Source organism: Theileria parva, chromosome 1 (genome assembly GCF_000165365.1).
Source record: "Theileria parva strain Muguga chromosome 1, complete sequence, whole genome shotgun sequence".
NCBI lineage: Eukaryota > Apicomplexa > Aconoidasida > Piroplasmida > Theileriidae > Theileria > Theileria parva.
The window spans coordinates 1,920,817-1,936,846 of NC_007344.1; the positions used below are offsets into that span (position 1 = coordinate 1,920,817).

At 39.0% G+C, this 16,030-nt stretch overlaps 7 protein-coding genes across 7 annotated transcripts; 4 read left to right on the forward strand and 3 right to left on the reverse strand.

Moving 5' to 3' along the window:
- Window positions 1–136: 136 nt before the first annotated feature.
- On the forward strand, window positions 137–521 carry TpMuguga_01g00928 (p25-alpha family protein; the record flags this gene model as incomplete). Its single annotated transcript, XM_761356.1, has 2 exons — window positions 137–277; window positions 309–521. The coding sequence occupies 2 exons, from the start codon at window positions 137–139 to the stop codon at window positions 519–521; spliced, it is 354 nt and encodes a 117-aa protein (XP_766449.1).
- Window positions 522–528: 7 nt separating this feature from the next.
- Window positions 529–1,200, reverse strand: atpH (ATP synthase subunit delta, mitochondrial precursor; the record flags this gene model as incomplete). The annotated part of the gene is made up of 1 exon (XM_761357.1): window positions 529–1,200. One exon carries the CDS (start codon window positions 1,198–1,200, stop codon window positions 529–531), a length of 672 nt encoding a protein of 223 aa, XP_766450.1.
- A 307-nt stretch (window positions 1,201–1,507) lies between these two features.
- TpMuguga_01g00930 (uncharacterized protein) lies at window positions 1,508–4,131 on the forward strand (the record flags this gene model as incomplete). The annotated part of the gene is made up of 1 exon (XM_761358.2): window positions 1,508–4,131. The coding sequence occupies exon 1, from the start codon at window positions 1,804–1,806 to the stop codon at window positions 4,129–4,131; it is 2,328 nt and encodes a 775-aa protein (XP_766451.1). The 5' UTR covers window positions 1,508–1,803.
- Window positions 4,132–4,326: 195 nt separating this feature from the next.
- TpMuguga_01g02265 (uncharacterized protein) lies at window positions 4,327–6,938 on the forward strand (the record flags this gene model as incomplete). The annotated part of the gene is made up of 6 exons (XM_761360.2): window positions 4,327–4,663; window positions 4,774–5,257; window positions 5,287–5,389; window positions 5,452–5,586; window positions 5,696–6,468; window positions 6,553–6,938. The coding sequence occupies 6 exons, from the start codon at window positions 4,327–4,329 to the stop codon at window positions 6,908–6,910; spliced, it is 2,190 nt and encodes a 729-aa protein (XP_766453.2). The 3' UTR covers window positions 6,911–6,938.
- A 142-nt stretch (window positions 6,939–7,080) lies between these two features.
- On the reverse strand, window positions 7,081–11,235 carry TpMuguga_01g00933 (uncharacterized protein). The gene has a single exon (XM_761361.2). The coding sequence runs from the start codon at window positions 11,115–11,117 to the stop codon at window positions 7,089–7,091; it is 4,029 nt and encodes a 1,342-aa protein (XP_766454.1). The 5' UTR covers window positions 11,118–11,235; the 3' UTR covers window positions 7,081–7,088.
- Window positions 11,236–11,362: 127 nt separating this feature from the next.
- Window positions 11,363–14,619, reverse strand: hspD (Hsp90 family protein). Its single transcript, XM_761362.2, has one exon. It carries the CDS (start codon window positions 14,433–14,435, stop codon window positions 11,406–11,408), a length of 3,030 nt encoding a protein of 1,009 aa, XP_766455.1. The 5' UTR covers window positions 14,436–14,619; the 3' UTR covers window positions 11,363–11,405.
- An 8-nt stretch (window positions 14,620–14,627) lies between these two features.
- On the forward strand, window positions 14,628–15,984 carry TpMuguga_01g02740 (Fumble family protein). Its single transcript, XM_061305268.1, has 4 exons — window positions 14,628–14,990; window positions 15,020–15,643; window positions 15,674–15,771; window positions 15,801–15,984. Exons 1-4 carry the CDS (start codon window positions 14,766–14,768, stop codon window positions 15,943–15,945), a joined length of 1,092 nt encoding a protein of 363 aa, XP_061162022.1. The 5' UTR covers window positions 14,628–14,765; the 3' UTR covers window positions 15,946–15,984.
- The last annotated feature ends 46 nt before the right edge of the window (window positions 15,985–16,030 follow it).

The following is a 16,030-nucleotide window of genomic DNA, read 5'->3' on the forward strand; positions in this document are numbered from 1 at the left end:
AAAATTAAATTATTCATAAAATATTAAATTATTTATAAAATATCAAATTATTTATAAAATATTAAATCATCAGCTGTGAAATTATGTATGGCTGTGTGATTAGTTACGCTTTTGATTTTTACACTAAATTATTGAGATGAAGCTTTCTGAGTTGTTTGAGCGTTACAGGGACCAGAACCTCAAGGGCAGGATGTTCGTTAAAATGTTCCGGGACGCCGGATTAATCACATCCTATGACAACAGCCTCGACCTCATCTTCGCCAAGTATAAGTCCAAAGTACCTACCACAGTAGAAATAATTAACGTAGTGTTCCGGGATTAACTATGAGCAGTTCCTCAAATCACTAGAAGAAGTTTCAAGGCTTTTGGACATGAAAGTTCCAGAGTTAAAGCAAAGGCTAAGGGAGTCAGAGGGTCCGATTTACAGGGGCACTGAGCCCCTGGCAGTAAGATTACACGATGACAAACGGCTCTACACAGGCGTTCACCTACACGGAGGGCCAAAAATCGGGAAACAATAATTAAAATTCAATTCCTTAAGTGTGACTGGATCCTTTCAAGTTTACTGGCGACTGAGGTGTCAACTACTTTATCCCCAACGTTGACCAGAAGTCCGCCAAGAATCGACGGGGTCACTTTAAACTCAACCACAGGTTCACAGGAGTTACCTAACCTATGCCTTAGAGCTTCAGTTATCCTCTCCTTCGCCTCAGCAGTCAGTTTCTCCGCAGACTGAACCAGACATTTAAGCTGATTATTTGCCCTTAAAAATAAAGTTTCAAAGTGTTTTGCAAGTGTTAAAAACTCTGCGGACCTCTTTTGCTCAAATAACATTTCTAGGCAGTTTAGAGTCTGAGGCTGTAAGGGCGAGCCCAGAGTACCAAAATCCTCCCTGAGAAACTTCATCTTCTGCGAAGTCCTGAGGCCCGGAGTTGTCATGAACGTGCGAAAGTCCTCACACGTCACGAGTGAGTTTGAAATGAACTTTAAGTCACTCATTACCTCACTAAGATTCCCGGCCTTTTCCGTAGTTAAAAACAGAGCGTTAGCGTAGGAGCCCATTATACCACAGCCCTCAAGCAGCTTACCAGCGGTTATTCTTTTACCATTTGTTGCAAATCCACAAAAATTAAACAAATTTACACTCTTAGGAATGGGAAACACAAGTGATTTATAAACAAGATTAAAACGTTTAATCATTTTAACATTTCATACTATTAATTTTATACTATTAATTTAATATAATTAATTTAATGAATTTAACTTAATATTGCGATACAAAATGATAAATTTGGTTAAGGTTGGATATGTTGTTGTGTGGCGTTTGAAGGAGAATAATTAATGAGTGGCTTTGGTCCTTAATTAAATTTTCTACAACACATTTTAGTGAAATTTAGTGAAAAAAATGTTATTTCCTAAAATTATTCGTATTTTAGTTATTTTTGTACATTACCTCCACAAACACTATACCCTTGATTCCACTTTAAATAGTTTTTTATTTGTTTATACATGTTTATACTTAGTTAAATTGTGTTTCCCCCTTGTCCTTTATTACTCAATTTCCCGTAGAATCCAATTTTTCTAATTTATTTTGTTATTCTTCCAATTTTTCTAATATTTTCCAGTTTATTTTGTTAATTTGTTAATTATTTGTTAATTGATTTGTTGTTTGTTTGTAATTTATTCATATGTAACGAGGGGATTTGATTTATTTGTTATATTCTGCGAATGTTTTGTCGGCGCCTTCAAGAATTAATACCATGACTACAATCCAGGGCAAATGGGAATGGAAATTACTCTAAAATGAAACACGGAGGTTTGAAAAAGAACCTGAACCACCACAACGACACAAATCACACCCTCAACCACTCACTCAATCACTTACACAATTTTGACATAGTCGATTACCCGGGTACAGATTGTAAATATGAGGGACCAGATTGTGAAGGAGAGAATTGTAAATATGAGGGAGAGTCCAAATCGGGTATAAAAGATGGATTGAAACAGCGTACAAATCTGGATAAACGGGATAAACTGAGTGGGATTGAGGCCGAACTGACTTTAAATAATTGCCTAAAAGGCAACGATTCATTTGAAAACGCATGTAATTCACCGACTCGTGATACTGCACAGGATACCCTCCCACCAGAAACCCAGAAAACCTTTTTAAACAGCTTTGAACACACCTTAAAAAACCTAAACATAGCCACAATCCCACATTGCCAACTTACTACTGTGGATAGTGCAAATAGTGTAAATAATGAAGATACTACTGTGGATAGTGTAAATAATGAAGATACTACTGTGGATAGTGTAAATAATGAAGATACTACTGTGGATAGTGTAAATAATGAAGATAAAGTAGACGGGGAGAAACCGCGTAAAAGAGGGCGAAAGCCGAAGAAGAGGAACTGGTTCTCACATAAACCAAAACCCAAGGACGAACCTAAACCCTATGACAAACCCAATGATGAACCTTTGGGATCAACTGACAAACCCAAGGAAGAAACTGAATCAACTGGCAAACCCAATGATATAACTGAATCAATTGACAAACCCTATGACAAACCTTTAGGATCAACTGACAAACCCAGGGATGAACCTGAATCAATTGGCAATGTGTTAGATGTTGGGGATATGTCAAACACCCGTGACACTGGTTATAAAGAGGATAAACAGTTGGCAGATGTGATTAAGAAGAAGAGTTATAAGAGAAAGTCGAGGCCTTTGGAGCAGCTTAACTTGTTTAACAAGGTGACGCGTAGGTCTGAGAGTATTTACGAGATGCAACTTCGCATGGCAATTGAGATGTCAATGAAGGATTGTAAATCCTTCCAAATTAAGGAAAACGAAGATTACACGCCGGTGGAGCTGGATAAACTCGAGGACACCGAGGGAAATGATGATAAAGACAGCGAATACGAAGAGTCAAAATCAACCAAAAAGAAGAAAACCACTAAAAAAACCAAAAACACGACAATCGCAAAGAAATCACACAAAAATACAAAGAAACCAGACAGCGTAAAGAGGTCAGACAACTCAAAAAGGTCAGACACCGTAAAGAGGTCTGACAGTGTAAAGAGGTCTGACAGTGTAAAGAGGTCTGACAGTGTAAAAAGATCCGAAAATATAAAGAAATTAGACAGTGTGAAGAAATGGGAAGTGTCAACGCCGAGATCAGTTGAGAGTACATTGACAAGTGGTTCCACGTCGATAGAATATTTAAATGGCGATTCTGTGGATTCCAGGTTTGAGCACTGTGACTTGAGTGTTTTCCCCGACTCGCAGGACGAGTCGTTTGACAAATCTGTTCCCGCCGAATGCTCCCACTTGGCAGACGAAAGCGTAACTCAGGCGAAGATGACAGCGTTTGAAGAGTATCTCTCAATGTGTGAACGCTTCTACTGCGGTAAGTCATTAGATGAAAATATCTCACAAGTTGGTTTACAAGTTGGTTTACAAGTTGATTCACACGCTAAAAATCACACCAAACCAGAACTCAAACGATCCTCAAGCTCACAATCACACAAAAACAAACACAACCCACACAACTCACACAACTCACACAGTTTACACAGTTCTCACAGTTTACACAATTCACATGGGTTAAATAATTCCCAGGGATTACACAATTCCCAGGGATTAAACAATTTGCAAGGGTTAAATAATACGCAAGGATTACACAATTCCCAGGGATTACACAATTCCCAGGGATTAAACAATTTGCAAGGGTTAAATAATACGCAAGGATTACACAATTCCCAGGGATTACACAATTCCCAGGGATTAAACAATTTGCAAGGGTTAAATAATACGCAAGGATTACACAATTCCCAAGGGGATAGAGAGGAGGATGAAAGGATTTTGAGGTTTAATTGTTCGAGGTTGGATCTTATGTATAGAGTGTCGTTTAACATATTGAAGAGTGCGTTGAGGCAGCCGGAGGTGATTGACCTCTGGGGACCTAAGGAGGTTGTCCTGTTCGAGCTCGGGCTCTTCAAGTACGGCAAAGAGTTCCATGAAATACAAAAATACATACCCGGCAAGTCCGTTAAGGAAATTGTCGACATGTACTACCTCTGGAAAAAGTCAAACCGATACAAACTCTGGAAAGCCAATCGATACTACTAATACCACACACCCATCAATCCCATCAATCTCATATTATACTATGTTATATTATACCATACTATACCATACTATACTATGTAATACTATGTTATATAATTTGTGTGATGGTGTTTGGTGATTTAATGAAAGATAATATTTGATAAATATTTTGTAAAATAGTGTGGAATCTCGATTATTTGTAATAAATTTTTATGGATGGACGATCTTGAGAAATCTGAGCGAGATTTAAAGGCGAATGTCGTGGTCCAGTGTTTGACCAACTATAGACTCATTAGAAACCACTACAATTGTCTATCAAAGGTTAAAAACGATTCTTCCAAAACTTCAATCAAGGAATTACTCCTAAAGGACGAAAATCTGGACTTCAATGACCTGCTGAACAGGATTTCAAACTCAATCACATCACTGGACATTAAATCTGACCATAAATCTCCGGAAATATCACTAGACTCGACAAATTCCCCAACCAACGAACTGTTACACCTAATTAAACGCTCCAAACTCAAGATTCTCAAGGACAAACTATACACATGTCAGTCAAACATAAATTATTTACCCAATTATATGCAATAGTATATATTTATCCAATTATGTCAATATATAAATTAACCAATGTGAATGTGTAATATGTAAATTGTTTAGGTAATGTGCGGAATAGTGGCGGATTTGACTTTTCTGAGTATGCTGATGGGTACTATGATTTAGTATACGAGATGCCTGAGAGTGCAACAACTGAACTGTTTAAACCTACTGACAGTTACGACCTGTCAGTAGAAAACTACTGGAAAAACCTGAAAAACATGTCAAAAGACGACATCACAGTGTTAAGAGATGTAAAGGATGAAGATTTCGCCAAACCCACAGTGAAAACCCAGTCGGAAAACACGGTTAGAAATTACAATTTGCTGAATCTTTTACCTGGAAATATCTCAAGTCTGGCGCATGAAAACTACTTTGAACCTTACTACAACTTTAATAACTTGAAGAAGATCTCAGTTAATATCGGCACTGAACGACAACTCAGACAGGTTTACATCAGGCCCAGAAATAAAGACCCAGACGTAAAATTCGGACTCCTAACCAGAGGACATAACAACGATTTGATTCTGAAACGGAACAATAATTTGTAAGTCTAAACTGTGTAAAGATGTGTAGGAACGAGTTTCTGGTCGTGTTTGATGATGGTAACATGGAAGTCTACGAGTCAGAAACACTCCAACCACAAGCCTCCTCACACAAACACCTACAAAAGTCATGCGTATGTCCATTTAATTATAATATTTAATTTATATTTAAGTTGTAAAAATGATTTAATTGTAGATTAGAAAGTTTTTTGCGAGTGAAGTTGTCCGGCTAAATCTGGTGAATAAAGTGATCCTTAAGCTAAAAAGACACCAAAATGCAAGAGCATTCACAGCCAAAGACATGAAGAAACACGCCGACCAAATTAACAAAGTACAACACCACTCAAACAACTTTTACACAATCTTACACAACTGTTACACAATTTTACACAACTTTTACACAATTATACTTACACAATGTTAATTATATATGTGTTTAGATGATATCTGGTATAACGCTGGGTTGTTTGTGGGATGACTGGAACTTTTACGGTGGCGGGATAGTGACTGAGACTCAGAACGAGGAGTTGTCGGGGAACCCGAAGTTATACTTGGACTCCTTGGAAAACAACGAGCTTGTTCTTTTATGCAGGAGTTTTATCGACTCACTGGACGTCAGTGGGCGGAACCTGGACACCTTCGAGGACATTTTCGCAGTGATTTCAGAAATTGTAAACTCGTACCGCACACTGGTAATGAAAAACTTTAACGAAGACTACTTAAAAATCATGAAACAGTCGTTCCTTGAACTTAAGACCAAGTCGGCACCTTCTGACATTGCGCTGTTAACACCGGACCTTAGTGAGCTAAGTGTCTCCTCAACTTCAAGCATGGATAAGGAGTCAGATGTTGAATCTGAGCTGAATTCACAGAGGGAACAGGTGCTTCCAACTTTTAACAGATTTGCCAAAACGCCAGAGGAACTCACTGATTTAAACAAGTTAGTGTCATTTCTCCTGGCAGACGACACTGAGTCGTTCATTCGGGAACCTTTTACAGACTTGTCAACCATTACTAAGATAAAAAACGTGTCTAAAACTGTCATAAACTGCTCAAAATCAATTAATAAAAGGAGCAAAAACCCAAACCTGAAGGACACCGACGTCGTACTCTCCGCACTTAAGATACTTGATCTTCTAATCTTTCTACTCCAGAAATCCTCAAAGTCATTCAACAGCGCCAAAGATCTTCACTCCTTCATTACAAACGCCAAGTATCTTTCTTCTAGTCATTTAAGTTAGATAATTGTAGGTATAAAAGTTACATAATTGTGTGTATAAAAGTTACATAATTGTAGGTATGGTGTAGAGTATAGTTTTGTATCGAGTATGTTTACGTATTTCTATGAAAGAAGTAACGAGTCGTACTCGGTGAAGGTGTTGGGGTCGAGGCGGCTCATGTGTTATGTAATTTGGCTTTGTGTATATTTATCACCAAAATATACATTTGACTTTTCATTTCTACTCAATTTTGACCTTAAAAACGTGTCATATTCCATACTTTTCAGCTCATGCATTGACCTGACCTCAATCACTCCCGCTGGCAGAACCAACAAAAACCTCTACAAGCTAACCACGCCGCTCTTTTCAGGCTCTAAGAAGATGAATCTAACCAGCCTCGTAACCACCAAAACCAAACGCTTCAAAACACGCTAACTACATTAATATTCTTTGTACTATGTATATACACCACTATACTATTATGTATATACACACCGGTATAGTACTATGTATATACACATTAGTAAACTATGTGTATACACAGGTATAGTACATACGGATAACAAAGGTATTATGAAAATATAGCTAAGTATATATAAAGTATGGTACGATATTAGTCATGGACAATGATGGTGTTTGTGTTGTCTTGATATGTTACATGTTCTTCGGGTGTGCCGACGAGTTTAAAATTGTGAGAAGAAAAGTGATAGACGCCGGGGACTGGAATAATAATGTTAAACTCGATGGATTTGCTGCAGCCAGGATCAATGGCGTCAATTCTGTTCTTCGTAACGCCAACGAAGCTGATGAGCGAGTCCTGGTGATGTTTAATCAGAGGGTAAACTGCGAGTGATTTCAGTGATTCAGAAGAAATGTTATGAACTGTGACGAATAAACTGACAATCACAGGCTCGTCAGAGAACTTTAACTGCGTTTTAGAGACTGTGAGCCTGACAAGAACTTTATATTCCAAAAACTCGACATTACCGTTGAAAAGCCCAAACCTAACTGGCGTGGCCCAAAACACACCAAACCTCATGCGATCCGATGAGTTTTGCAGTGACGCAGGGTCCAAGTACTTCAATGCGTTTTCCAAGGGGAAAGGAAAGTTCATTGTGTTTTTAGGTGGGACAGGACATAACTCTGAGTAATTGGTTTCCACAGGCTCACCGTTAACGTTGAACTTGAGTTGAGTAATTTCCTCCCTGGAGTTATTAATTGCCTTAACCAAGATCGTGTCTTTATAGTTGAAATGAGCGTTGAAAGTTGGTCCTTTAAGGGAACGTAGAAACAGTTTGAAGGGAATTACAAGGTCTAATCCCCGTTTAGGTGAGACGGAAATTGAGCCGTTAATCAGAGAAATCCCGTCCATGACCATTAAAGGCTGGAAAAACAAGTAAACTGAAAGAGCTTTCTTGTGAAGATTAATAGCGTCATCGTTAAATTGCATGTGAACCTCGTACATCTTCTCAGTTAAACTGACCTCCTTAACCTTAAAATTTGGTAAATTTATCACACTCCAGGATGACTGGATTAGTTTACTTAGCCTGTCAGGGTCATATTTATGCTGCACTGTTGAGGGACTGTCTAAGATTTCACTGGAGCTGAACACACTTTCAAGGTCAAACGGGTCTGTAGGTGTGGTGATGGAAATATTCGGCGTTGAGAGTTTGTATGACACTGGATACGGAGGAACACTAAACGCTCCAAACACCTTTAACCTTAACTCTATAGACTTGATTGGCGTTTCCTGCGTATTCTGGAGTGAAATCTCAATCAAACTTGACTCACCGTTAAAACAGTCAAAAAGACAAAGATTTTCATTCTCCAGCTCCTCAGATTTCATACTCTCTGTGGCCTCACTGTACATTTCCATGTATTTCCGCACCAAATTGTCATAATTTGATGTGTCCGAGTCTCTCTTTGGGTAAAACACCGTGTTTGACAATAGTGCCAGGTCAGACACTTTCCTAAAATAATACCTGAAACAGGGCATGTCCCTAAACACATTAAAATACAACGATTTGTCAACCTCTCTCTCATTAATAAACTCTCTCAAACTGATTTTTTTACCCACTTCTCCGGTCAATCCTTTCTTACCAATTGTGTCCAACCTATCAACTGCATCTATTTTACCAACTTTGTCTATTTTACCAACTGTATTCATATTACCAACAGTGTTAACTTTGGAAACGGTGTTAACTTTGGGAACAGTGTTAATTTTGCCAACGGTGTAGATTGGTGACCAGAAGACGACTTCACCGAAAAGGTTCCAGCAAAGTCCGGCAATTTTAAAAGAGCCTGTGTTGGTAGTTGTAAAGGACAAAATCAGGCTTTTCTTTTCAAATTCGCCCAGTCTAAACCCCTCCTTATCCCTCGATAAAATCTCACAATCCACCCATTCCAAATTACATAACTCAGAATTGTCAGAATGTTCATCAGGATTGTCCAAACGTTCACTATTATTGTCCAAATGTTCACTATTATTGTCCGAAACCTTAATAGGGTTCACTTTTTCTTTATTGGAAGGATCAATTTCCTGTACTAGAATTTTAAAGTCATGGCAGTCTACGGGTATGCTTAGTGGGTTAAGTAGCTGTAACGACAGCTTAAGTGTTGTATTAATCATGTAGTCGGACCCCTTTGATTTCTCAGCTGGGTATAAATTTTTCCTGGTGTGGTCTTTGATGTTGTAAAACTTTAAGCACTTTTGCCACATAGGGTCGGTGAATGAATTATCGAGCAGTTTCTCGTACAGGTCATCCACGTACGTAGTTGACAGCTTCACGTTAGTCCCGTTAACGCCGTTACTTCTCATGTGTATTATCGGCACTCTCACGAGGAATGGCATTTTATTATTAACAAGTGGTAGATTTCCGTGTGTGTAGTATATGGTCGGGTAGTTCAGAAAGGGGGCTGAAATTGGCGTGTTTTTAAGATATTTAGTCCTCATTCTAAAGCCTTGCAACTTCATTAACGTTTTTAAATAGTAAATCTGGTTCCCAGACACTTGTCTCCAACTTTGTGACCCAAGTTTCCAACTTTCTGATGGAAGTTCCAAGCATTGTGACCCAAGTTTCCGACCTTGTGACGTAAGTTCCGAACATTGTGAAGAAAGTTCAGTACTATCAGTTTGGTGTAAATGTGAGAAGCTGTGGTTTGTGTAGTTATTTTCATAACTGTAGTTTGTGTAGATATTTTCAAAAGTGTTTGAAAGTATGTTTAAGCAGTTGACTAGAAAGTTCTCGTCGAATGTTGCGAGTAGACTGTAAAGATGTTCGTGTGTTATGTACCAGTCTTCATACTCCTCTAGACATGATAGATAACAGCGTTTACTTAGGTTTTCTAGCCCTGCCTGGCTAAATAGTCTCCCTGCCATCACTAGCTGGAATATCTTCTTTTTCGGCTTTGAACAGAGGTTTGAGCTGAGTTCTATGAAAACAGCAGATCTTGCAAATTCACTTTTGGTGGACGGTTGTAGAATTGCGTTGTTTGACAGTAGCTTGCTGAACTCTTCGTACTCGCCCAGTAACACCGACAAGGTGTTTGTAAAAAAAGACTCCCACGGGTGTTCGTGCTTGTTATATATCAAACTTGCCTTGTCAAGGTGTGATATTATACTTGAAATTTCTATATTTTTGTCAGAATCCTCCCCCTGCTTTTCACCAGGGCTTTGAGGCTTAAATTTACAGTTGTACAGGTGAATTCCGTACAATAAATGTGACAAGGCGTGGATCTCATGGTCCAAAGTCGACTTTGACACGCTGGAAATGAACGAGTCATTTCCCGTCCCAAGTTCGTCACACAGTAGCATAAACAAGTTTGACAAGTTCTTAAGAGGTTCGGATTTTATTATCTTAAGAGGCTCAGACTTTGGGATCTTTTGTGGCTCAGACTTTGGGATCTTTTGTGGCTCAGACTTTGGGATCTTTTGTGGCTCAGATTTTAGTATTTTAGATGAGATTTTTACGCCTTTAAAAAAGGCGTTCAAACTTGTGACGTTGGACTCCAAGTTTTTATAGCAGGAGTCGATGAATTTGGAGGCAAAATCAAAGAGCTTTGAGTAGTCAAAGTCCTCAAAGCTCTGGAGTATTAAATACTGCACGTTAAATTTGTTAATTACTACGCTGAAATTCGTTGCGTTACCGTGTGAGAAGTAAATTATTGTCACTGGGAAGCCTGAATAGTTTTCCAGAACCTCCTCCAACTGCCTGAAATCGTCGTCATTGTCCAGGAAAATGAACACGCCGTTCCGCTCAAGAGCGGTTTCAAACCTCTCATTCGCCTTAATTCTCAGGATTTTTGCCAGCGTGAAGCACCAGTCCTGAAACCACCTCGAATACTTCTCATTCCTGTCTCCTAATGTGTTTTCCAGTGTTTTTCCCACTTCTCGGTCATTTTTTTCGAGAGAATCCAGGAGGCTCTGGACCAGGTCATTTTCCCGCAAAGTTTCCAAAGTGTTAAACTCCTCAAATGAGAACAGAGAAGATTTAGGATGTCTTTTTATTATGTTTTGTACCAACTCTAACGGGGAGCATCCTGCACATTTGATGATTTTTTCAGCGGCTCTTGGAAACGGCCTTACAACAATCAAAGGACCAACATACAAACTAATTAAATCATCCAGTATCCGATTGTCCATAACAACTTTAGTTCACAATTTATTCTCAATTCACAGAAAATCAACATTCCTGACAATAAATATTAAATATTATAAATTGTGTAGAAAAATGTAGAAAAATGTAGAAATTGTGTAGAAAATGTGTAGAAATTGTGAAAAATAATATTAAAAATAATACTAAAATTATACCAAAAATAGTGTAAAATTAGTGTAAAATTAGTATAAAATTAGTGTAAAATTAGTGTAAAATTAGTATAAAATTAGTATAAACTTAGTATAAAATTAGTGTGGAAAAATTATAAATGTGTATTAGAGTTCGTCGTTGGACCAGTCGTAATCTTCCTGTTTGCTTCGGAGTTTTTCGACGTCGAGTCCGCGGGACTTGAGGTGGTCGAACATGGCCTGCTCTCCCTCGGCGTCGTCGACGCTCCCCCGCGTCACCTCAAACCCCTCAGGGTCCTTACCCGCAAATATCTCCTCCAACTCCAAGCCACCATCCATACCCTTTTCTTCTGGAGATTTTGGTTCTGGAGATTCTGTTTCTGTAGACTGTGTAGATTTTGTATCTGTAGACCCTGTAGATCCTTCTGTAGACCCTGTAGATCCTTCTGTAGACTGTGTAAATCCTTGTGTAGACTGTGTAGACTCCATTTCTAGTTGCATCTTTTTGAGGTGTTCGGGTACGGGAGTTTCGACTTTGTCGACTTCGAAGTCGTCGAGTGTGAGGTTTTTGGAGAATTCGAAGTCGCGTTCGACAAAGTCGCCGAGTGACCTGTTCAGCTTCTCGTACAGGTAATTGACAACCAGCTGCGGCTCCTCCAACACAAACCCACTCTTCAACTTTGCCGCATTGTACAACAACTTAAACAACCTATCCAACCGCCTCATATACCTACTCTTCCTCTCCAACAACTCTCTTCTCTCAACATCTGTAGATTGATCATCCGTAGGTTTTTTATCTTCCTCCCTCTCACTATCCTTCTCCCCCTCGGTATCCTTCTCCCCCTCGGTATCCTTCTCCCCCTCGGTATCCTTCTGCTGCCTCTCCTTCTCCACCCTCTCCGTATCATTTCGTTGATCTAATTTTTGTGTTTGAGTGTAGAGGTATAGAAGTTTGACCATGATTGGGTGATCGGGGTTGAGTTCGAGTACTTTGCTGTTGAGTTTGTTGAACATGTCGAAGCTGTCGTCTCTGTGTACAGCGTAGGACTTCATGAGTTTTTCCATGTGGGAGGACATTGACCACTCGGAGGCCACGACTGTGCAGGGGTCTTCCACGAGTCTCCTAGAGAGCTTAACTCCCGAGGTTTCGGGTAACAAGTCCTTGAGGTACAGAATGAGCGGTTTGTACTTTGTTTCCTTACGCTCCTCCTCCTTCTGCTCCTCGTCGGTTAGCTTCAGGTTCAAATCCGCCTTTTGCACGTTTTTAAACTTCTTTCCCCTGTGCTCCTCCAACTTTGTCAGACACCCCTCGTCCATAGTGTCGTGCAAGTACAAAACGTCAAATTTCCGCTTCTTGAGACCCTGGAGGTGCGGCATCTGCTTCAGGTCCTCGTAACTCTCACTCGTAACATAATATATCTCAGTCTGCTCCTCGGGCATTTTATCAACGTACTCGTCAAACGTTAGCTCCTTTTCACTAAACAAAGTTTTGTACCTCAGCAGCCTCGCAATCTTCTTCCGGTTCTGGTCATCGTCATAACAACCCACCTTCAAACTACCCTTGAAACCGTTGTAGAATTTACTGTACCTATCAACCTCCTTCAGCCGCTTCTCCAACCCCTTCCGCCTCAATTCCACGTCAGCCGACCATAAACTTTTTTTCCCACCCTTCTTATTTTTCTCATTATCCTCCATATTCTCCTCTTTATCCCGTTGATTTTTGGATGATAGTTCGAATTCCTTGAATTCCTTGTCATTTCTCTTTTTCCAGTCCTTTTTGTAGGTGTTCCACTCCTTTTCCTCTTTTACAGATTTTACCTTCTCCAGCTCATCTTCAACCTCCTTAACATCTTCGTAAGACTTTTTCATGACGTCGTAAAGAGTGTCAAGAACTGTTCTGACCACTTTTTTCCCAATGAGTTTAACGAGTTTGCTCTGCTGTAGATATTCCCTGGACACGTTCAGCGGGAACGAGTCTGAGTCTACGACACCGTAAACTGAGAACAGATACCTCGGGATAAAATCCCTCATCTCCTGGGACACCAGCACTCTCCTTGAGTATAACTTTACGTTGTGGCCTACCGATTCTGAGCTAAAGTACATTGCGGGCGGAGAGCTTGGAATGTATAAAAGCGCCTTAAAGTCCACATCGCCTTCCGCTGTGAAGTGGACGTGCGCCAGAGGCTCGTCAGTCTTACCACTAATTGTCTTGTAAAACTCGTTGTACTCCTGCTCTGTAATTGTGTTCTTGTTCCTGGTCCAGATCTGCTGAGTCTCATTCACCTTTACCCATCCGAGCTCCTGCTTATCCTTCAGTTTCTTGTAAAGCTGGATTGGGTACTTTACAAACTGGCTGTATTTTTTAACCAAATTCTCCAAAACATCAGTTTTAAGGTAATCTGTAGCATCTTCTCTCAGCTCCAAAGTGATAAGAGTGCCATGATCTCCCAGGCTGTTATCCGTGTCCTCGTACAGCTCATAGCTATTTGCCGCTGAGGATCTCCAAACGTACTGTTTATCTTCGTAGTTTTTAGACTGGACCAGCACTGTGTCTGCCACCAGAAACGCAGAGTAAAATCCGACACCAAACTGACCAATCAAGTTCGGGTCATTTCCCACTTTAGAGAGCGAATCCAGGAAATTTGCAGTGCCAGACTTTGCTATTGTTCCCAAATTATTCATTAGCTCAGACTTTGTCATGCCTACTCCGTTATCCCAAATTGTCAGTAACCTCTTCTTAGGGTATGACCGGATTCTCACGAATAACTCCACGTCCTTGTCTTTATAGTTTTTTTGTAACGCTGTGATCTTGTACTTTTCTAACGCGTCGGCGCTGTTTGAAACCAGCTCCCGCAGGAAAATATCCTTGCTGGAATACAGCGAGTTTACGATAATGTCCAGAAGCCTCGTAACTTCCGCCTGGTACTCGTATTTTTCAGATTTCGCAGAATCTTTAAATAATTTTTCACTCGTTAAAACCGATGAATCCTCTGACATGTCCAGGAGCTCCTCCTCAGAAAGCGCCGCAGGCGCTTCATCCTCAACTTTGATTTCGTCAAAGCTCACCGGGTCCTCAACCACCTCCAAATCATCCGACTCGTCGCAAAACGCGAAATTATCCCCCCTGCTGAGGTATAAAATAAAAATAAGCCTTAAAAGGAACAAACTAATATTCATGATCTGTTATTCTACGATTAAAAAAGGAACACGAGATCACTGTGTTATATAACAGAAGACTTTAGATATTATACTTTTACAAGTCTAAATTGTACATTAAATTATAAGTAAACTCCTTTAAAATTGGATTCCACTTGTAGTGTCACACAAATAAATTATTTAACTTTTTTATTTCCACTTTAAATTTGTAATTTTAATTATTAATAAATATAAATAGTTTTAGGAGGGAATTTACACTAGAATTCGAGCACTGATGAATTTTTACACCTGACAATGTTCTCAATGTCCTGAGATGTATTTTGATTTGTAATTTTTAATTTTTTGTCATCAATGAATAATGTATTGACGCTGGAATTAAGTGAAAGGTTTTTTAACGAAAAGTTTATAGATTTGTGTTTTGTATTTCCTGACAATTTTGGGCCACAATTTGCCAAATTAACGGAAGACTGTAAAGATTTAATATTTGATACTAACACTTTTAATGTTTTAAATTCCGAAAAACGCGTGTACTATTACACAATTTTACCAAATAATTTAACTAAATTCTTAAAATCGGTAAAAATTTCCATATAATTAATATTTAGGCCGAAGAATGTTTAAAATTTCTCGAGAAAATAAACTTTATCGGCGATCAAACTTATTTTGACACCGTTTCCAATCAGCTGAAAACCCCCAAAATCACTTCCTCTTATGAAAAATTTGTTTACGAAAACTTAAAGCTTGTTAATAGTTTACTTGGATTTTCATTTTCAGTGCCAGAACTCGCAGGTTCCTCAGCTAAATCCAACTTTGAACCAAGATGTAACATCAGTGAGAATTTTATTCTTGGCGTTGTTGAGTCTGGATTATCTTTCTTTTATGTTCCGTACGAGCATTCGGCTGTGAAGTTTTTGGGCTTTTCTACAATTGGAGTCATGACCATAATGTCCACATTTTACCTCTTTGTCAACAACTTCTCACCCCTTGTCAATGACTACAATAAGTATAAAGAATTTACATTTGACGATATTGTCTCTCTGGCTACGGGCGGAGATAACTCGAAAACTGACATACTCGTCTCTGACATTTACGACTCCTATTCCACAGTCATTAACCTCCCTCCAGAACTCCAAGCCTCAACCTTTGGTAAACTACAAACTCCTCAGTTAAACACAATGAACTCGGGGGATACAACTAACTTGGGGGATACACGAGGATTTACGGGAATTGTGTGTTACAACTCTTTAATAATGATTTAGGTTAGGATTGAGGATTTTTGTAAATCGTTGATTAGTTTATTCGCGGAAAGCATTGCTCAGCAGTGTGTTCCACGGGCAATTATTCATAATTCCACAACGTAATTTATATACTATTAGAATTTTTTAGGATATTACTTGTTGGTTTAGTGTTTAGGAATCGGCGTTTATGCTCGTTGGTTCTTGAGAAGATTCGAATGTTCTCAGGAGATGTTAAGGTTTTATTCTCGGCAGTTAATTCACTGGCAACCGTTTTATCCGCATTAAAATCTTAATTTTCACACATTGTGATTTTAATTTTCTACACATTGTGATTTTCAATTTAACATTAAATATTTTTTACATTAAAATATATAAAAT

What these genes read in the sequence shown, in the direction of transcription:
- TpMuguga_01g00933 (XM_761361.2), bottom strand. Translation starts at nt 11,117, where the DNA reads ATGGACAATCGGATACTGGATGATTTAATTAGTTTGTATGTTGGTCCT.
- hspD (XM_761362.2), bottom strand. Translation starts at nt 14,435, where the DNA reads ATGAATATTAGTTTGTTCCTTTTAAGGCTTATTTTTATTTTATACCTC.
- TpMuguga_01g02740 (XM_061305268.1), top strand. Translation starts at nt 14,766, where the DNA reads ATGAATAATGTATTGACGCTGGAATTAAGTGAAAGGTTTTTTAACGAA. An exon ending in CACGAGGATTTACGGGAATT is followed by an intron (nt 15,644 to 15,673) that starts GTGTGTTACAAC and finishes ATAATGATTTAG; the next exon opens with GTTAGGATTGAGGATTTTTG. An exon ending in ATTATTCATAATTCCACAAC is followed by an intron (nt 15,772 to 15,800) that starts GTAATTTATATA and finishes AGAATTTTTTAG; the next exon opens with GATATTACTTGTTGGTTTAG.